This window comes from Microtus pennsylvanicus, chromosome 4, assembly GCF_037038515.1.
Source record: "Microtus pennsylvanicus isolate mMicPen1 chromosome 4, mMicPen1.hap1, whole genome shotgun sequence".
NCBI classification, from domain to species: domain Eukaryota; kingdom Metazoa; phylum Chordata; class Mammalia; order Rodentia; family Cricetidae; genus Microtus; species Microtus pennsylvanicus.
The window spans coordinates 95,250,860-95,273,578 of record NC_134582.1 but is presented as its reverse complement, the minus strand read 5'-3'; the positions used below and the strand labels follow the sequence as shown (position 1 = coordinate 95,273,578).

Sequence of the window (22,719 nt, the reverse complement as noted above, 5' to 3'; positions counted from 1 at the left end):
AATGCAAGCAGGTACAGCCCCTTTGGATATCAGTATGGCAATTTCTCAGAAAATTACAAAACAACCTTCCTCAAGACCCAGTAATACCACTTTTGGGTATATATCCAAAGGATGCTCAATCGTGCCACAAAGACATGTGCCCATCTTTGTTCATAGCATCATTGTTTGTCATAATCAGAACCTGGAAACAAACTAAATGTCACTCGACTGAAGAATGGATAAGGAAAATGTGGTACATTTATACAATGGAGTACTACACAGCAGAAAGAAATAACAACATCTTGAATTTTGCAGGTATACTATGACCCTGTGTTTAATATTCAGCTCCACAAAACAAACAAGTCAGGGGTAAAATATGAAAGGCATTCACTTCCCGGGAGTCTTGTAATATGATTCTGAATTCAGTTTACAAGGTCAAAATCAAGAAGTTTGTTCTAAGTGTGGATTAGGTGTGCTGAACGAAAGGATAAAGGGAATAGTTTTAAAAAGAGGTAAGCAACCCATGAAATAATGTTGCTATAATTAAAAATATTCTTCAGATTTTAAGTTTTTTGTTCTCTCTCTCTCTCTCTCTCTCTCTCTCTCCCCTTGCTTTTTTGAGACAGGGTTTCTCTCTCTCTCTCTCTCTCTCTCTCGTGTGTCTCTCTGTCTTTTTTCTGGAGTTATAGGAAACATGGAAGTCAATTCTGTTGTTTTTCTGTGGGACTGCTGAAAATTGTCACTCTTAGTGGTATGCGCCTTTACCAGCTGCACCATCTCACTGTCCCTTGCTGTATTTAAACCTTATAAAAATGGGGCAGTGCCCTCAGGAGCGGACATGTGTATTGAACTGAGAGCCTAGAGAAGGCACAGGTGCATTTTGAGGATTTCTATTTGCAGGTCTATCCTCCTCTTTAGGGCTCCTTGGAGACTAAACAGTATGGGCGAGTGAAACCCGACAACTCTCATCTTAAGTTGCAAATTGGCCCTAGAGCTCTATCTATATAGTCTTTGAGGGTAAAAGCTCCTTCAGCCTAGGCCTTCAGGCTTCCTAGTGATTCGCTTCCATCCCCAGGCATACAATCACCTAACATAGATACACACTTCTGGACAATGCTGTTTCAGGGTTGGCAAAATAGTACCCAATTGGTTCAGCTCTTGCAATTCTAATGTGTAGAAATAAAGTGTTTTAAAAATTACATATCAATAATGTATAAATAGTAAAAATGTTTTATTCAAAACAGTCCCATACATGAACTATCAAGCCATTGAAGATATAGAGAGAAATTAAGTGCATATAGCTAAGTGAAAGGAAAAGTCTGACTGCTTTATACTTCCAATTATGATATTTTGGAAAAGAAACTTTAGACTGAAGTGAAAAGATCAGTGGACACCAGGGTTTGCTGGGGAGAGACAGATAAATTGGTAGAGTATGGGTCATATTTAAAGCATTGAAACTATTTTGTATAGTGTTAAATAGTGGCTGCATCCTACTGGAAATCCACAGAAACCATAGAACTGCCCCGTAGTGATTCTTAATGTATACTCTGCCTGCTGCCGAGATCACAGCTGATGTACACTAAGTACTGTGGCTATCTGTTAATATGCCAGTTTGTGCCTATTAGTCATATAAGGTGTAGCATTTGGTGGGATATTGTTAGTAGAGGAAGTGTATGTATATGTGTGGTAGGCAAGAAGTATGTGTTCGGGGAGGGTAGGTGGCAGGAAAGACAGCATTTGCTCCTTTGTACTTGGCCTTTTTTACTTTTTCACCTGTTGGACATTGTTCTAGCTGTTAGGAAGGTCTTCTGCATTCTCTTTTACACTTAAATAGTGCTCACCTATGTAGACTGAGCAGTGTGTTCAGATATTTCTCCAGTATAAAATATTTTTGTGTTTAATGTTTAGAATTCTCAAAACTCCAGACATGATGCACAACTGTGATGGCCAGTTAGTCACCACTTCCCTCAGTGCAGAAATCACCTGGGACGAGAGTTACGGTGAGGGAGTTCTCAGGGCTGAGTTGGCCTGTGAAGGTGTCTGTAGGGCATCATCTTGTTTACGTTAATTAATGTAGGAAGACCCAGCCTAATAGTGGGCAGCATCATTCCTTAGGCGCGAGTCCTGAACTATGTTGATTGTACACAAGGTGGGTTATTTCAGCACTCCTGGGACTCACTTGAATCCCCAGGGTGGTTAGATCTTCTGAAAAGACTTTTGAGCTTTGAGAGGAGACCTTGCAATGGGACTTCCTTTGTGCCTTTTTTTCTATCAAGATTGTTCTAATCATCCAATATAACTTTACTAGAACTGACAGTCCTTTAGTATTGTCTCCCATGGGACTCAGGAGTAAAAAATGATGGCCATTTGCCTTGTCTGTCCTAGAGCTAGCTCTGTAGACCAGGTTGGCCCTGAACTCACAGAGTTCTACATGCCTTGCCTCCCAAGTACAGAGTTTAAAGGTGTGTGCCACCACTGCCTGGCTTTATTTCTCTTTTTTGACCCATTCTCTTCATAGGTAAAGTTGATCTGCTATGTCACCACAGATGGATATGTTTGTGTGTGTATGTGTGTGTTTGGGGGGATTATATGCCTGTGTTTATACATGTGTGTGCACACACAGGCCAGGGGTGGATCTCAAGTGATTTTGTCTGTCACTTTCCACTTTAGCTTTTGAGATAGGGTCTTTCACTGAATTTGAAGCCCACTGCTTTGGTTAGCTTGGTTGCCCAGTGATCTCCAGAGAGCCTCTGGTTTCTTCCTCCCCATGGGACCACAGATGAATGTCATTGTGTCTGCCTTCTTACACAGTTGCTTAGGATTGAATTTAGATTCTCCTGGTTATGTGGCAAGCACATACTTACTGATCCATCTCATCAGCTGTGGATACTCTATTTTATTGGAAAAGAAGCTTATAATTAATGACAGCTATGGGTAATGATGATATTAAGGAAATTTTATTTAGCTGTTGTACTGTAGCATGTACCCTGTATTTTCATACATTACTTACCATATAAATCTGTGAATTTGGCACGAGCCAAGACTTCGATATCATTTAACTTGCCCCTTTCTGTATATAGTAAGTGGCAGAGATATACCCAAAGCTCTGAAATGGGTTTTAGAAATAGAGTATCAAAACTCCAGCAGGTTTCCTGTCTTCATAGACTTTATAGGATTTAATTCTTAAACTGTACTTTCTTACTTAGTCTTAGATCACATTGGAAATATCCTGTAGGACACTTAGGGATATTATTTTAGAGTCTAAAGCTTGGCATTTCCATTAAAATTGAGGATAATGTCTCTTGTAAGGAAATGACAGAAAACTCAGGCAAATATAAAACTGATCAGCAAAGATCTGAGTAGTGTCTTTAGTTGCCCAGGGACCTGCCACACCGGGTAACTCAGAGCTTGGCTAGTTAGTACAAAGTACTGTTAGTACAAAGTTACTGTTTCAATGTGCCTATTAGCTATAAAATTTAAGTTTTTAAATTTTAATTTACTTTTTTTATTTAAAATATAATTCTTATCCCCATAATTTCTATACTGTTTGACAGAAACCAACTGAGGCCTTTTTAAAAACACATTTCATTATTCCTTTTTGTTTACAGTTATTTGCTGGTGTGAAGAATGGAGAAAGCTTGGAACTCTTTGAAGAAAGTTCTCGCTCTGCTCATAAGCAAGGGACACACACCATGGAGGCCGTGAAACTTGTGGAGTTTGACCTTAAACAAGTACTGACTAGGCTTATGACACATCTTTTTGGAGATGGTAGGTACTCAGATATCTTTGTGACTCAAGGCTCAATAGTTCAAAAGTTAATAACACTGTGCAGCCAATCATTTAAGCTGCTTGGCTCTAATGCTTTTATTGTTGACTTGATTTTTTTTCTAAGTTATTGGCGAATGGGAGGAAGCCTGTGGACTTCTTGGTTCTTTCAACTTGATATATAGAAGGTATAGAATGGAATTAGCTAGAGAAGGAACAGTGACGGTGGACTAGATTGTTATCACTTCAAAGAGTCTGGTTAGCTTGATTTTTGTTTCTGTATTACTACATCACATGGATAAGATTCTTCACAATGTGGAGTACTCCATGCCACAGCCATACATTTGATGTATGACTACTACTGTCAATAGCAGAAGAACTAATGTGAGTTTCTATAGGGAAAATTATATTGTTCAGATTTTGACTCATTTTCTGTACTGGTTTCAAATCTTCCTCCAATGATGAAAATATTGTTGGTGATTCCTGCAATGGGAGCCTCAGTCCCTATCCTTAGCTGGATCCCAGAGCTCACTGATCTTGGTTGACCTGTATGCTTTTGTTCCTCCAGACTCCTCAATTTACACCTGAACTCTAGTGTGTGTTTAAAATGACTTCTGCTGTAATTTAGTAAGGCTCTGCTGCTCTGTTTTAACAAGGTTTATAGGAATATCTTTACTTCCATATCATCAGATGCATAATTCATATAACATTTAAGACGCCACTAACTAGCCCTCCACATTCTTTATATGGCATACATTATTTAAATTTGCACATTGATGTCAGACTTACACTTTTCTAGGCAGTAAGGAATAGTAATGTGAGGGTGTGGGAAACTGCCTTCATCTGTGTTCAAGATGTTTTATTTTGTAAAAGTATGAAGTAAAATATGACAAAATGTTATGATTTGATAAAATAGAATAATGGCTGCATGGATGGTTGCTATTTTCTATTCCCGTCTCCAGACTTGAAGCTTTTCATATCAAATGGTATAATGTGAAACAGATTTCAGTTCAAGATTGTTGATGAGAAAATCCTATTATAGCTCGCCCCTCTTTATTTCTACAATAAAGGAATTGTGGTATTTTTAGCAGTAGTATAATCTGCTTAACACTGAAATCTAGGGAGATAGATCGTATTGTTCAAATATTTAAGAGTCAGGGTAGGGAAGAAGGGATCCCAGTGTTAAGGAGAAATGTTCTGTCTCGCAGCTTCACACAGCATGACAGGATTTCATCTGCATCTGTAGTAATATGAAGCGGCAGGGCTGCGTCCCCAACACCCCAGCCGCCCGGCTCGGCTAGCTTATGCCCCGAAATAATTACACAGACACTGTATTCATTTAAACACTGCTCTGGCCCATTCCTATCTAGCCTCTTCTAGGCTAATTCTCACATCCAGATCAACCCATCTCTAATAATCTGTGAGCACCGGTCTTACCGGGAAGATTCTAGCCTAAGTCCATCCTGGGTCGGAGCTGGGGCATGGCGTCTCTCTGAAGCGTCTGCTCCGGAGAGGAGAGCTGCGGAGTCTGACCTCACTTCCTCTTCCTCCCGGCATTCTGTTCTGTTTACTCCACCTACCTATGTCCTAACCAATAAGAAAGGGCCAAGGCAGTTCCTTTATTAGTCAATGACCTTCCTCCATCATTTCCCCTTTTTCGGTTTAAACAAAAAAAAAAGGAAGGCTTTAACTTTAACATAGCATAATTATATATAACAAAACAGTTATCAAGTAAAAGTTACAATAATCTTTATCATAACTAAGGAAAACTATAACTAACTATTCTTAACTCCATCAAAGACTCCAGAAAGATACAATAAGCAAACAAGAAAAAAGCAACTTTTAAAACTCTAGAAATGACAGAGACATCTCGCTGCCTGGACAGTCACCCAAAGTTCCTCTGTACCGTTGGGGCATCCATCTTCAGCCTTCAGGCCCATGGTATCCAGCAGACATTTCCATAAAGCAGGAAAATTCAAAGTCAGTTCAGTCACTATCTGTTGTGTCCTGCAGAATGTCTCGCAGACTCTTTCATGAATCAGGAACCCGGAAAGATCATCTCACCTTAGGCAAGTTCAGTAGTCCTCTCTCTGCGGGTTCTCTGTGTCCAGTTTATGCAATAGTCCAGGCAAGAGCAGTTTCTTGCCCAAATGGCTATCAAACTCCATAATGAGCCTCTTCGGTGCCCATCTTCCTCTTGAAGTAGATTGGTGCTGCCAGGAGCAGAGTGTCTCATTGTCATGAAAAGTCCTAAGTTATTAAAACATTTAAAATGCCATATTCTATAATCTTTGAAAAATATGAAGAATGCCTATCTGAAATATATCTCTATATCTAGAAAATCTAACTAACATGACTGCAAGCTTTACTATTATCGATGATTATCCATTAACAACCTATATTTCTTAATTATACAGTACATATTTAAATGAACTACACAATCACAATACCTTAATCAAAATCAGAAACACTTATACATATAACAAAATTGACCTTAAAATCCATACCAATGCAAATTATTCATACCTATATCATTTCCCCCTTTAAATGTAAAAGAACATTTATAAACCATATTTGGGAACAAGGGCACAGTTATTTCTCTCCAAACTGCTTCCTGCTGAATGGGGGCGTCGTTAATTAGGTCTTTCATGGTATAACCTGTGTGCTAGGGTCATCTCAGTTGGCAGTTGAGTAAAGTAATTTTTTGAGGGTGTTCACAGGAACTTTTCGGGAGGTTGTGGTCTATTATACCAAATCAGGATAGAAGAAATCCAAAGGGTCTGGTCCTCTGTGAAAACAAAAGAAGACTCTCTCCAAAGCATCATATCCTTAGACCCAAATTCTGAAGTCATACCCTCATGATATCCGTTCTGGTTCCACTTGGCAGCCCATATAATGAAATGTCTCTCTGTACTTAGCTCCTTCACAGTCAAAAATTTTAATGAAAACACAATGTACACAATCCAGACTCTCTGTGAATTTTCCATTTTTACATGGCTTATTTTTCTTTATTTCTTTTAATCTCTTAACTATCTGTACTCTGTCTCTTTAAAGACTTTACCTTTTTGTTTTAACATTAACTTTATTTTCTATATTCTTTTTCTTCTCTCTCCCAAGCCTACGTACATTCATCCAACAGTGTGACTCATTTAGTGGTCTGAATCTGTCCTATTGTGAATCTGCAATTTTTTTTACTATCCAGGAGCACTTTTGATTTGCGCCTTTAAATCACTAGGCGCTTAAGAATCTAAGCTGTGACATTCCTAAGTTAACTTTTTGCTTTTTGAGCGTATATCTGTAGACCAGGCTGTCTTTGAACTCTCAGAGATCCGCCTGTCTCTGCCTCCCAGGCATTGGGATTAAAGGTGTTTGCTACTACACCTTGAACTCACAGAGATCTGTTTGTCTCTGCCTTTTAGGCACTGGGATTAAAGGCGTGTGCTACCACACCTGGCTACTCTCTTTCTTCCTTATTTTTGTTTTTTACTTTAAGAATTTTAACTTTTAGTCTGCATATATTTTAACAATGTAAATCATTTAAAAATTTTCTTTGTCTTTGACGTTCTCTTTACTGTATCTCTGTTTTTCTGACCACATGAGTCTTTAATGTACCAAGCAATATCAGTAGGACTAAAGGCGTGGCTTTGACGGCTAGATGTAGCCCGTTCCTAAGCTTTCCAGCCTCGTGGCTGAGGTACTGGCTATAGCCATGTTTATAGCTATGACTCTATGGCATTTCAAGGTCCTTGCCAGCAAGCGAGCTACAGTAACAGACAACACTCAAGTCCTCTCTTGGTAGCCGGCCCTCCTGCCTCAAACAGTCAGAGTTTTCCCTGGCAGGATGGCCCAGAAAGCCGGCATTTTTAAACGGCACAGCTTTTTTCCTGCTACAGCTTAAAACCGAAAAGCATGTGTTCAGCTTTTCGTCAACACCATTTAAGTGTTTCGTGGCAGGACCTCTTAATGAGCTGCAGGCTTTGCAGCTGAAGCTGAGTCAGGAAGCCTCTCTTAGATGAGGCGCTTGCTTGCCTCTAGCAAGCAAAGTAGACCAGAGAAATTGTCACAATCAAGAAAACATGCTTTACTCTTTCCCAAGCTTTCTCAGGCTTTCAGTGGGTTCAGTTAGCCACACATCTGGGCGTCATTTGTAGTAATATGAAGCGGCGGGGCTGCGTCCCCAACACCCCAGCCGCCCGGCTCGGCTAGCTTATGCCCCGAAATAATTACACAGACACTGTATTCATTTAAACATTGCTCTGGCCCATTCCTATCTAGCCTCTTCTAGGCTAATTCTCACATCCAGATCAACCCATCTCTAATAATCTGTGAGCACCGGTCTTACTGGGAAGATTCTAGCCTAAGTCCATCCTGGGTCGGAGCTGGGGCATGGCGTCTCTCTGAAGCGTCTGCTCCGGAGAGGAGAGCTGCGGAGTCTGACTTCACTTCCTCTTTCTCCCGGCATTCTGTCTGTTTACTCCACCTACCTATGTCCTAACCAATAAGAAAGGGCCAAGGCAGTTCCTTTATTAGCCAATGACCTTCCTCCATCATGCATCCTTTTCCTTTGTCAAATTATGTACAAAAAATTTATATCCCTCCTTATCATGCTTTTTTACTCCTTTCTGTAAGAAAATAATTGAAATTGCTGCTTGTGAGACTTTATGAACTTGATTTCTATCAGGTTGTAGACATCAAAGTATGGAATAATCTAGATAGAATTCCTGTCTTCAAGGGAGTCATGCTTCTTTATATTTTACCAAGGCATCAGTGTCTATGAGTACTCAGAAGAGCCTGTAGTCAGGAGGGCACTTGGTGGAGGATTCCCAATAGAGGATGAGGGAGAATTAGCAAGGAAGTCTCCAGACAACCAGAAAACAGTGGGAAGGAAAGGGAACACATAATAACCAAGACTGCAGCCAGGTTTGCAACACTGAAAACATTGGCTGGGGCTACAACCCAGGGACAGAAAGCAAAGAGGAGGAAGGAATGTGGATATGGATGGCAGTAAATCCCATGCCTTCTGAGGATTTCTGTTGAGAGCTCTTCTCTGCCTTTTAAACCCTGACTTATTTATCAGTTTCTGTGATATCTTAGACTTCAGTTATCCAACTTTTAGTTAGAAATAATTTTTGTTTCACAAATAAAATGAAATATGACATGCAAAATGTACCTTATAGGTTGAAAATAGTAAATTTAGTGTAAATATGAACAAAACTAAGGAAGAGATGCGAAATTATGGCACTGAATGCAAAATGGCTGTGAGGATGGAGGAGCTAATCTGGCAGCTAATGGAATGGGATGCTCTTTCCATCACGTTGGTGCTCAGCTTAGCTTTGTATCATCTGCAACAATTGGAATGTGTCTTTGTAAGCTATGTTTTCTCTGTGTAAATGGAGGTGGTGCTTTTGTTTCCTAGGCCTGAATAATCATACAGAAGCTTACATTAATTACAAAGTCTTTGGCCTATAATTCAGGCTTATTACTAACTAGCTCTTACATCTTGAATTAAGCCATTTCTGTTAATATACATTTTACTACGAGGCTTGTGGTTTTTTTAAACTTCATTTTCTATATGTCTTACCCATTTGGTGGCTGGCTGGTATCTCCCCAGACTTTGCCTTTGTCCTCTTTCTTTTACCCTCCCTTTGACTTCCCACCTAGCTATGTTCCTCCTTGCTGTTGGCCAAAGCAGCTTTTATTATCAACCAATAAAAGAACAACATATATTCACAGCATACATAATAGTTATCCCACAGCAGTGCTGAACTGGTAGCTTAGCATATAAATATGCCCAGGGTTCATCCTAACAACCTGAGCTTCATCTCCTGGGCCTACATGGTGGAAGTGCAGAGCTGACTCTCAGAAGTTGTCTTCTCATTTCCCCAGCATACTATGGCAGGTGCCTGCTGTCAGATAAATAAATGAGCCAATGTGTTGTGCTTGCAAGACTCAGTGGAGACCAAGGAAGTAGATTTCTGGGAATCTACTTTTTAACTTGTTTTGTATTAGTATTTTTAGTATTTGTGTTTGCATGCCTTGCAAAACCATGCACTGAAGTGTAATTTCATTATTCAAGGCTGTTTCTGCAGTACATTTTCTGTTTGTTTGACTGTGATGCCTGTCTTTGCATGGGGCAAAAGCTCATGCCTACATATAAGAATTTTGAAACAGTAGTGAGATAGCATCTTGTTATCAGGAGATGTTCATTTGTTGATTTTTTTTAAAATCTTGTGTATTTGGACTTTTTCAATTCATGCTTTATAACAGATTGGTGTTGTTGTTTTGTTGTTATTTGATTTTGTTTTTTTGAGATATAATCTCATTGTGTATTTCTGTTTGGCCTGAAACTCACACTGTATACTAGGCTAGCCTCTAACTTAGATTTTCCTGCCTCTCCCTTCTTTGTTCTTTGATTGAAGACATGAGCCATCGTGCTTGTCCAGTATTTCAGCTTTTCTATGTCTTTAAACTCACTTTTGTTTATAATACCTGCTTCACAAAGATACAGAGTAGAATTAAAGTAAAAAAATTATTTGTTTTTTTGGAGAATAGTGGTAATGTAAACTGAAGTCTGAAAAGAACCCGGAGAGTGTCTTAGTATAGTTGTGTCAGTACCGTCAAGCTGAGTGTCATGGAGCTCAAAGAACAGTCAGAGGGTACCAGGAGAGGCTAGCTGCTGTCCACCTGACACTGAGCTCTTGCAGAAGAAGCTGTTCTTTCCTGCTGCCAGGTGTAGCCCAGAACTCGGACTCTTGAACCTATTTTTGATGTTAGCTGTTTTAAAAGAATAAAAATAGACCATTTCAATAACCCACGTGGTGCAGGCTAGTAATTCCTCGATTTGGATAGCTGAGGCAGCAGGATCAAAGTTATCCAGGGCCACATAGGTAACAACCTCTCAAGAAAGATTAAAAGGAGCAAGTTGTGAGTAAATGAGAGATATTAGTCATTTTAATATTATTTCTGAGACTGAGACAATGAAATCTATGATGTAAAAAAAAAAAAGGTCAGACAACCTAACTAAAGTGGCGTTTCTCTCCAGCCTGCCCTCTCTCCCTCCTGTTCTGGGCCAGGTTGTCACAAAGCCTTGATTTGCTACATATTCAATTACATTTTGGGTACCAAAGGACACATAAAAACCTAAACTTTGTTTCTTTCTATATTTAATTAATGGCCACAGTTTATCAGCCTCAGACATATTCCTCAAGATTCTTTTTGTATTTGTTTATATAGCCGATTCTCCTCACTTATTATTATTGGATTTCTTTGTACTTGGAAAGCAGAATTAAAAATTAGACCACGTTTCTCCTTGTGTCAGTTTGATGTTATTATAGTAGCTTTAGATTCAGCTTTCGTCTGTCTCCAAATGTGATTTATTATTTTCTGCTAACATTTGAGTTGTACCAGTATCCTAAGGCCGTTATAAGATAGGTTATCATTTTAGAATTAGAAAGAAATAAAATAACATTTTAGACTATTTTTATGCTCATGAAATTCATTATTGTTTTCTGTACATCTACTGCTTTCTATGTATTTTGTACCCTGCTTAGTAATCATTTCTTTTAGATCATGTAAGACAGGGATTTAGGATTCCTAGAATTTTAATTTCTTTTTGTATCCTTTGGGGTTCTCAGCCTTTTTCCAGAGCAGTGTCTGACATACATTGGTGTTTCCTAGTAGAGTATTGCTCCCTCTCTCCCTCTCTCCCTCTCTCCCTCTCTCCCTCTCTCCCTCCTCTCTCCCTCTCTCCCTCTCTCCCTCTCTCCCTCTCTCCCTCTCTCCCTCTCTCTCCCTCTCTCCCTCTCTCCCTCTCTCCCTCCTCTCTCCCTCTCTCCCTCTCTCCCTCTCTCCCTCTCTCCCTCTCTCCCTCTCTCCCTCTCTCCCTCTCTCCCTCTCTCCCTCTCTCTCTCTCTCTCTCTCTCTCTCTCTCTCTCTCTCTCTCCTGCTAACCTGGTCTCCTCAAGGGAGCATTCCTGTCTCTGGTGGTGGTGGTCTTTGAAACATATCTCCAACAATCCCTTTGCTGATATACAAGGTGTCTCCAGCCAGCAGCACCTCAGGAAACAACCATAGCTGCCGGGAGCTTCTTTGCCTGAGGACATCCATTCCCATGTCCAGATCCTGAGTCTGGCAGGAATGTGTTCCATAATGCTGTTGTAACCTCTGCTACCTCTGCGAGTGTAAGGCTTTGTGAGACTGACACCAGGTCGTGTTCTTCCCCTTATGTTTAACTTCTTTCTTACTGTGTTGCCCTTCAACAGGCTCTGATTCCCCCCAGATAATCAGCTTGCCAGTTAGACCTGTATAGGGACCAGATGCCTTTGCCTGTGGGGCTGAGGTATTTCCCTAGCTACACTGTGGTTTTCTATCATACTGCCAATTTAAGAAATGTTTTTATTACATTTATTTATTTATTTGGAGGTATATGTGTGTGTCACAGTGCGTATGTGCAGGTCAGAGGCCAACTTGAAGTTGGTATGTTATCTGCTTCCATCATGGGGATCGCTGGGATCAAAATCAGGTCACTGGACTTGATGGCCATGTCCCTACCTGCTGAACCATTACACTAGCACAGCACTACTCTTTGAGGAGCTTCTTTCCAGTTAGTCCATCCTTTGTCTTAGTTCTTTTCTCCTTCCTTCCCTCTGGTGAATGCCTGCTTTTCAGAAGGCTACCAGAGCCATTGCTTTAAATCGCTACATTTTACTGTTTATTCCTGGTACCACCTGAGCAAAGGCCTACTGAAAAATTAATGCCACACACAGTGATTAATTATTTGCTTCAGTGGAGGGTACCCTTAGAAGTGTTTAGAAAATCCTTTGTATATGTGTATTTTTTTTCCAGGTTCTTGTTATGACAAACAATGCTGCTGTGAGCATAGTTGAGCACATGTCCTTGTGGTATGATTGAGCATCCTTTGAGTATATACCTGAAAGTGGTATTGCTTGGCCTTGAGGAAGGTTGTGTCCTAATTTTCTGAGAAATTGCCATACTGGTAACCAAAGGGGCTTTACCAGTTTGCCCTCTGACCAGCAATGCAGGAGTGTTCCCTTTACCCCACAACCTCTCCAGCATAAGTTGTCATCAGTGTTTTTGATCTTGGCCATGTAAGATGGAATCTCAGAGTTGTTTTGATTTGCATTTCTCTGATGACTAAGGATATTGAACATTTCCTTAAATGTTTTTTAGCCATTTTAGATTAATCTGTGGAGAGTTCTCTGTTTAGGTTTGTACTCCATTTATTTTAATGGATTATTTGTTCTTTTGATGATCAAGTTCTTGAGTTCTTGGTATATTTTGGAAATCAGTTCTCTGTCTGATGTGTGGAGTATTGATATTAGTTCTTATTTGGAAATCTTGTAGAATTCTGAGTTGAAACAATCTTGACCAGATCATCTTGTTTCCTAAGAGAATGATTTCACACACACACACACACACACACACACACACACACACACACACACACACCAGCCTGGGCAGGAAGAGTCTGCTCCTCAACCCTGCTGCCTTCATCCAGTATGGAGATATGGCAGCTGGACCCATCGGAGGCTTGCATTCATTATTAAATGCTTCTTCTTTAGTTGGCCCTAGGCTGGAAGTTCAGAGTATATTTTTGGACAACTGCATTTATGCACAGAGGTCTGAAACTGATTTGAAGACCCCGTGCTTCATTTAAAAATGTGGATTACAATGTCTTTCTGCCAAAAGAAGAGACAGAAGAAAGAGAAAATAAAACCTGGACGTGATTTTATAGTAGCTGAATTATTTACTACAGGTTAATTTTCCTCAAGCACTCTAGTAAGTGTTTGGGGAGTAAGAGCTGTGTGATGTGGACATACTTAGCCCTGCTTCCAAAATATGTCTTTCCTTTAGTAAATATTTTTACTTCTCATAGTTCACATGTGAAACAAACCACTGTTTCAATTAGATGTTAATATTATATTGTTAATATAGGAAGCTTAGCAATTTGTTTTTAAAACCAGGTTAATACAGAAATTTTGAGGTCATGAAGAAAAGCGAAGAAAAGAATATTTTGGGGGCTGGAGAGATGGCTCAGAGGTTAAGAACACTGATTGTTCTTCCAGAGGTCCTGAGTTCAAGTCCCAGCAACCACATGGTGGCTCACAACCATCTGTAATGAAATCTGGTGTTCTCTTCTGGCCGGCAGGCATACATGCAGACAGAACACTGCAAACAAAAATAAATAAATAAATCTTTAAAAAAAAGAATATTTTGGTGCTAATATTGAAGTACTCAATAAATCATTTAACAAACAGTCTTGAAAGTGCATGACAAAAACCAAGAAGAAAATATGTTTTTGTGTTTATATATAAATGTTCTATAAATGATTCTGTTAGCAGTGGTTTAAAAAAAGCCACTGTAACAAGTTTAAATTATTCAACTATATAGGAGAATATGGCATATTTTTGCCAATATTATGCATTAACTAATATGCCAGCATATTAGGACAATGGCACTGGGTTTTGATCCTAGTGCATGTACTGGCTTTGAGGGAGCCTAGTCTGTTTAGATGCGCACCTTCCTGGACCTGGATGGAGCGGGGAGGACCTTGGACTTCCCACAGGGCAGGGAACCCTGACTGCTCTTTGGACTGGAGAGGGAGGGGGAGGGGAGTGGGGGAGGGGGAAGGAAATATGAGGTGGGGAGGAGGTGGAAATTTTTAATAATAATAATAACTAAAAAAATAAAAAAATTGTACCCCCCCCAAAATATTTTGAAACAGGATCTTGCTAAGTTGTCCCCGTAGTAGTTTTCAGCTTGACATCTTCCTGTTTCAGTCTCCCCGGGGGCTGGGATTACAGATGTGTGTCTCTGTATTCCTGGCTTTGTCTTTAGCTTGAATGTGGTTACAGATTCACATGTATACACATCTGCCAATATCTGTCAGTTTGTGTATTTTCTACACGTATAGTAGGATGTTTTTCTGTTTTTCCATGTATAAACTAGAAGGGGAAATAAATTAACGTTGTTAACAACAGTACCACAGACTACAGTTAACTAGAAAAAGAAATTTCAAGTTGAACAGAGCCAACTGAAAGCTCCACTTTCACATAAAAAGGACCACGTCTCCTGGCTTTGCTTCTGTATGATTTTAATATTGTTTTGAAACAGGGTTTCATTATGTAGCCATAATTAGCCTGAAACTTGGTGTGTAGACCATGCTGGCCTCAAACTTGTGGGCGATTCTTTTGTCTCTGCCTCTCAAGTGCTGGGTTTACAGTCCTGTCCCATTACTGTCGGCTTCAATCTTGAGTTTTAATTGATGATCAGGTAATTTTGTTTAAATTGTCAACATGAGGGATTTAGAGTAGAGCAAATCTACTAGTCGCCTGCCCTGGCTGTGTGACTTTGGACAAGATAGACTCTCTCTGTTTGGTTCTTCTTTGTGAAACAGGAGGCATAGTGAGTGCTCACAAGATGGAAGCCATTGCTAGCACCCCCGTTTATTACATGTCTTGATTTCTCTGGGGCTCAAAGTTAGATGGTTTTGAGAAAGAAAACAGATTGTCTTAAATTCACAGGGGATTGGTTTTTGTGGAATTGCCAGAAAGAGGACCATCCCAGGAAGGGACAGGAACTCAGATGAGTTGTGTTTCTTCTGTGTTCTTGGTAGGGTCATGAAGCAACTAGGGAACTTCTCCTCTGCTCTGTGCCTTCAGGTCACCTCTGCCCTTCTCAGGCATCATTGTTTTGAGTTTTTTAATCAAAAAGAAAAACTTTGCTAAATGATGATGATATCATGCTCAAAGGTACCATATTTCTGATTCTGATTGATTATTGAAGATCAATTCTGACATTTAGTTGGTATTGCTTTTTGTTTGTTGATATTAAAATATATTGGCCATTTAGTGTAGGAAAAATGTTTGATATTTTAAATGTTTGACTTAAATGTGAAAGACTTTATTTTCTTACCTTGCTAGCTGTTAATAATTTATAAAACTGTCAACATGTGCTTCGAGGAGAGTGAAAGCTGGTCTTGTTTTCCTCACCTAAGCATTGTGGTTTGTGAAAACAGAATTCTGGGACTGGGTGGGGATCCCTGATTCAAGGGTTTGTTGATAGATTGCAGATGTTAGCCAGAGAACAGACTAGGTTCTACAATAATTTCTTGACACTTCCAGTAAGAAGAATAGGGAACTAGCAGAAATAGGTGTGGTGGGCCAGATCAAAGGGCATTTTTTTGATAATAGAATTTGAGGAAGGTATAAGCTGTGTGTATAGAATCTACTTGCCTTGAGATTAGGGCAATATTATGCCAGATAAACAGTGTTTTGGATTGGAAGGCATTCTAGAAGGAGCGCTGCTCTGAATTGGTATGTTACATGTGTTTTGTGTAGGTGGATTTTTCTTTGGGCCTCCAGTTCATAAATAAAGACATGGAGACTTATTATTTATGAAAGCTTTACCTTAGCTTAGGTTTGTTTTAACTAGTTCTTATAGCTTAAATTAACCAGTTTATATTAATCTACGTTCTGCCACATGGTGTTCCTCATCTTCATCCTTACTGTCCATCCTGCTTCCTCTCAGTAATTCTCTCTCTGCCCGGAATTCCCACCTATCTCTCTTGCCTAACTGTTGGCCGTTCCGCTTTTTATTATACCAATCACAGCAGGATATCTTCACAAAGTGTACAAGTATCCCAGAGCAGCTCTGGGCTTAGCAAGAGCACTGACTGGCATCAGCACGATGGATTTCAAGTCAGCAGTCTCATCATACACCCAGAAAGGAGACTCTGCAGCAGGGAATTGATTCACTCTCTGTTTGCTTTGCATGCCAGCCTTAGGCCTTTGCAGTTGAACTTAGGACTTCCAGAACTGTTATTTCATCATTGATATATACATTTGGAGGACAGTTTAGTGTAAGTATAGTTTAATTAACCTTAACGTGCTACTATCACTTATAGAAACCACCAGAATCCCCTACTTTTTCGTGGTCTAGGCCTAATTTCCACAAAATACTTTGTGATTGCAGTGAATCAACAGCCGATTGATTTGCTTTTGGAGGGTCCTGGAATGGCATAAGATTTTTGTTTGCTTGTTTGTTTGTTTTTGAAAAGACATGTCCAGTTTTTCTAAGTTTTATTATTTATTGTCTTGCCCCAGCATATTGCAAATGATCGTGTTTGCTGTTTGATTTATTTAGAATGTTGTAATTGGTGTAGGTAACTGAAAGGCAAATTTGATGCCAAGCAAGGGTAGACTGACTACCTTATGACTCAGTGTGCCTTTCCTCTGGGTTTCTGCAGGGCTGGAGGTCCGGTGGGTGGATTGCTACTTTCCCTTCACCCATCCTTCCTTCGAGATGGAGATCAACTTCCATGGAGAATGGCTTGAAGTCCTTGGCTGTGGAGTGATGGAGCAGCAGCTGGTCAATTCAGGTAGGAAAGAACCTTGTACTACATTTACAGGTTTCCTGGAGGGCCTGCCTATTCTCATTTGACCTCATTTGCATAATCACCTGCAGTTGCATCACCATGGGCAGCATCACCAACCTCTCCAAGAATGCCCATGAGACCCATGTCTCATGCTGTGCTCATCACTCCTCGTTTTGCAAATGTGTCTTATCTTTGGATATCCCACTTGTCAACTCTTGGCAGCTAGATTTGGATCTTAGGCTTCTGTACTCGTTGGGAGCATTGGGGAGGGTTTTGTAATTGCCCCAAAGGCATTTATTTATATATGTGTCACATGAGTGCAGTTTGTCTTCCCAGCTATTCAAGAATAAAGCTAATATATAATCCTCCTTTGTTGTTATTGCATTCAGTTCAGTAGCCAGAATTCAAGAGAGATTTTATAACTACACTACAGCATGAAATAAAACCACACAGGCCCATGATACCTAGTTGCTCCCTTCTGTCAGCAAAGGTATTACCATCAAGTGAAAGAATCTGGAAAGACATGTAGCTAATTAAATTCTAAACAAACTTGAGCCCTGGATTTGAATTCTAGCACTACTTAAAACATGGCGATGTAGGTCTGTGAACAGAGAGGCAGGATATCAGAAGTTCAAGGACATCTTCAGCCACGTTGTGAATTCAAGAGTCGTCTGTGATACATGAAACAGCCTCAAACACTCTAAAATAAATATGTATATGCATGTAGATATATATTGTGGAGTCTGATGTTTTTGGTGAATGTTGAGAGACTAATCAGTGAAGCACCAAACAGAGAGGTACTGATGTGGATTTTTGTCTGCTCAATGTCCCCTACCATCTACATTTTGGCCCTGGAAAAGGGGCATTTGCTTTGTGGTCTTAAAAGGCAATTTTGGATTGGGCACAGAGCCCTCATTTTCAGTGTAGACAAGAATAAGTCATTTCCCGTTGGACAAACTATGATTAAGGGCATGGTACCAGTTCATGATGAGGTGAGACTGGAGACGGAGGTGGTATGAGTGTTGGAACTGTCCTTGGATAAGAGGCTGAATGCCTGGTCACTCTTTTTATTCTTGTTACTGAGGCCTGCTTCATCTGCTAAATCACTAAAATGATGAATTTTGAAAAATAAAAAGAATTCATTCCTAAGAGGTGACAGGAGTTCCAATCTCTAATCTGCCTCCTTGAGAATAGGGCTGTAGAATATTTATGGGTTAAAGAAGTGGATGGTTGAGAAAGAGAGAAAGGGGATTAAATACAGGGTAAAGGAGAATGAACTGATCAGTCTGCTGTCCATGAGTGGTTGTACACATGGCTCTTCCAAAGATGCATATTCTGGAAATGTTGATGTTTGGTTTTTCTGAAGGTTGAGTTTTGGGTCTTTAAGTCAAGGTCACTCACTCATCAGATAACTGTGTGTATCTGAATTAAGGCCGAATTAAGGCTGAATTAAGGCTTGATGTCTTCAACCTGGTTGTAGTAGCCCGAAGTGCTCCAGGTCCTGGGAAACGGCAATTGGCATGGCTTAGGGCAGTGGCCACATCTCAGCAACGTTACTGTTAACAAAGCTCATGGTTGTACCATGTTTATATGTGATTTCATGATTGATTACTGATGATGATGACAGCAAATGACTTGAAGCCAGGGGAGCCTCAGAATCTATCCAGGCTTCCCCTGGCTTTTCTTCTACAGAGAGTGGATCTCTGCACATAGCCAAAGGCTTCATAGGCAGCTCTCAAATGTGTGAAAAGCTGACTGACAAGTGATTTTATTTTCCTGAATATCGGCGTCCCGAAAAGACTGGCTGTGTATGCAGCATCCCTGTTGTTTCACCATGCTGTCTCCCTGCCTTCTACGTGTTCTCCCTTTCTTGCTTCTTGGTCTCTGCTTTTCCTTTCCGCTCTGTATTTCTCCAGTCCTTTCTCTCACAACAGAGAACTGGAAGAGAGAACTTTGTTTTGTTTTGGTGTTTTTACAATCAGGTCCCATGTAGCCCATGTGATCTTTAAACTTACTGTATAGATGGACTTTGAATTCCTGCTTCTCCTGCTTCGTCTTCTGCATGCTGAGATTACAGGTGTGCACTACCACACCTAGCTTAAGAGAAAACTAGAAACAACATCATGATACTGTACCAGTTTTAGGTCTTGTAGAAGATTGGGTGCGTGCCTAGATCACCAGAAAGCAAAGGTGCCCATGATGAAGCAGTAATGGTTAGTAGCAGATGTCATCTGAGCCCTGATCATGCACTACTATTTCAGAACATATGCTTTTTATGCTGTCTCCTTTATAAACATGCAGGCAAAATTCTGAGGTAGATTTTGCCATAATCCCCATTTTTTATTTTGTCTGTGACAGGAGAATCTGATCAAATAGTTAGCTTCTAGTACTTAACCACTGTCGTGGTGGTTTATTTTTCAACTTGACACAAGCTAGTTGTCTGGGAAGTGGGACCTCAATTGTGAAAATGCATCCATCAGATTGACCTGTAGGCAAGGCTGAGGGGCATTTTCTTGATGAAGATTGGTGTGGGAAAGCAAAGTTCACTGGTAGTCCTGGGTTGTGTAGGAAAGCAAACTGAACAAGCCAAGAAGAGCAAGCTAGCAGGTAGAATTCCTCCATTATCTCGGCTTCAGTTCCTGCCTCCAGGTTTCTGCCCTGAGTTCTTATGCTGACTTCTCTTTATGAAGGATTGCAAATTATAAAATGAAATAAACCTTTTCTTTCCAGGTTGCATGTTGTCGTGGTCATTGTCACAGCAATAGTAATCAAACTAAGAGAGCCACCAGGTTATGCTACCCAAATAGGGAAGTGCGTGATTTTGCAGAGGTCAAAAATTGATTTGGAACAACCAGTTTTTCCTAACATGAAATGAAGAATGGATACTAATGGAACAGATGGAGCACACATTTTCACTTGTTTTGTAATCAGCTCCCTTAGAAGAAGGGCTCTGCTACCTTGTATGTCATCTATGATATAGTGCATATTCTTTTTCTTAATATAGTTTTTCTGTTGATTCTTTTGGGAATTTCACATCAAGCGTCCAAATCCCACTCACTGCTGGGCCTTCCATGTACACCTTCTACCCTTGTATTCTCCCCCACAAAAGAAAGCATAAGCCCACTTTGCTCCTCCATCTTGCCTCCCTCTCCATCACAAATCCTTTGTTAAGGTGGCCTTGGGAGCTGCTGTGTGTTGCACAGTATACCCTTTTGCCTGATCTGCTTTACTTGCAAATGTTCATTGCAAGAAATTGTCTGGTTCAGAGCCTGTCTTCTGGTACAGTGTCAATACTGGACCCTCACAAAACCCCTCTTGGATAAATATTCTTGCTGTTGTCCTGAGTAATGGAGATTAGTGGTTATAGCTGAACAGAACTGGTTCCGTCATATACTCCAGCAGGTCATAGAGAGGTAGAAGTTGGAGTGAGCCAACTCAAAATCCTGGATGATAGGCCTGGGTGGTAGCTGAGTTGGTCAGCCAAGACCCCTGCTAGCACTGCCCCTCTTAGGTGAAGGGCAGGGCCAACTTCCCTGCCTCTTGAGGCCAGGGAGGAGCATAGCCAGCTCTCCCAGAACAAGTTAGTTCATCATGGCCCTAGATTGTCAACGTGACTTTAGGCAGCAGTCCAGACCTCTGGCATCTGCATGGCCTTTGCTGGTAACAAGGACTGGGATCTCAACACGGACCCCAGCTGCAGTAGGGCCATGGTTCCAGACATGGCTGTGGTGGCAACACAGGTCCAGATATTCTATGACCTCAGGTGTCACTGCAGTCCTCTCGCATCAGCCTGTTCTCCACCACTGTCATGTCTCCAGTTCTGCCTCTCTTCACAGCACATGAACTGCTCTGCTTGCTTTTCTTTCTTTCTACCAGACATTTACTCATTATAGTGGCACCCTGCCTGTACTGCCTGGTGGTGGCAGTGGTCCTCTGGCCACTGTCTCTACCCCAGATAACAGGCAGGCCTACAGTGCATATTCTTAAAGCATGAGATGAGCTTGCTAATGTACATGCACACTGCAGTTGGCCTTGCTATACATGTTTTTATATCTAGAGCATGTGTTTTCCAAGTGCCTCACAGAATTGTATCTTTTCTCGTCTTCCTTGTATTCTATATATTCACTGTGACGTTCAGGCTCCTAGACTTAGTAATTGTGATGTGAGTGTGGTCTATTCTCCTGATGATTTGGTCAATCACCTCATACCCTCTGGTGCTTTGAGGATAATATTGAGTCATGTCCCAGTACTACACAGTTTCCCCGCTGGGATGACTCAGGCTAATTCTCTCTATTCGTAAGGGGTATGGGATGCAAACATCTAAAGGCATCATCAAGGGATGATGACTGGATATGATTGTGCCAGGAAGGAATTTCTCATTCATTGACGCCTTGTGAAGTTCTGAAGATTATACATAGACCAAGGCAGAGAGAAAGGTCTATGGTAGAAAGTAACTTAAAATACTGAATCTGTGTCTCTGGTGGCTAATTGTGCTTGTCAGCATGACCACGTCTGGAATCAATTAGAACCTAGGCTGTTGGGTACACCTGTGAGAGATTTCATTGATTGGCTCATTTGAGGTGGGGTGGCCCACTTTAAATCTGGATTACTTCAAGCCAGGAGACCCTTTAGATGTCCTGCCTGGTTTCACAGCTGTTCACTCCCAAAGAAACATACAGAGGCTTATATTAATTATAAACTGCTTGATCTATTATCTCAGGCTTATTATTAACTAGCTCTTACAGCTTTATTAACCCATAATTCTGGTCTATAGTTAGCCACAAGGCTTAGTTCCTTTTCTCAGTAAGGCATTCTCATCTTGCTTCCTCTGCATCTGTCTGGTGACTGACTCTCTGCCTTTCTTCTTTCCAGAATTCTCTTAGTCTGGTCACCCCACCTATACTTTCTGCCTGGCTACTGCCCAAACAGTGTTTTATTAAAATACTACTAATCTCAAATCTTTACAGTGTACAAGAGCATTATCCTATAGCATCCCCCCCCCCTTTTTTTTTTCTTTCCAAAACAAGAACTCTGAATCTAATCTCTTGTTTAGTTTCTTTCCTGGCCAATATCCATAACAAGACCCATCCTAAATCTCGGCTATATCTGCTTGTGGATGTCCACACAAAAGGACATGGGAGAAGGGAGCTTTCTATTTTTACCTGCTTGCTCTCACTGTCACTGGAGAATTCATCTATATCCTTGCTGAGTATTTTTCAATGGGGTTAGATCCTACTTCTAGATTCCAGCATAGTCTGAAGACCAGCTGAGATATCCAGCCTCATGTGCCAAACAACTGCGAGGTTCTTGGCCTTTCTGTCAAGAGACAGTGATTGTTGGCCTGTAAGTCACTCTAATAGATCCCCTTTTAATATGCATATTCATTGTATCAGTCGTGTTCCTTTAGAGAACTCTTGACATACAGTTTCCTTGCCTCCTTGTTGAATTGTAAAATGGGCTCTAGGGAAACCTTTGTAAATCCATTCATTATCAGTTTCTAGTGCTATACAATTATTGTTTGCCTGTTTGTGTATGAAGTTTTTCTTACAGTCTTCCTAAGGCTAATAGGGAATAGAATC

At 40.6% G+C, this 22,719-nt stretch overlaps 1 protein-coding gene across 4 annotated transcripts in view; it reads left to right on the top strand.

Annotated features, from left to right (window-relative positions):
- Fars2 (phenylalanyl-tRNA synthetase 2, mitochondrial) overlaps positions 1–22,719 on the top strand; it is a 392,490-nt gene that overhangs the window by 114,613 nt on the left and 255,158 nt on the right. For all 4 annotated transcript variants that reach the window (XM_075969895.1, XM_075969897.1, XM_075969896.1 and 1 more), the window contains 2 exons: positions 3,588–3,747; positions 17,012–17,143. In XM_075969895.1, coding sequence (XP_075826010.1) covers positions 3,588–3,747; positions 17,012–17,143 — 292 coding nt within the window. The remainder of the gene's footprint in view (positions 1–3,587; positions 3,748–17,011; positions 17,144–22,719) is intronic.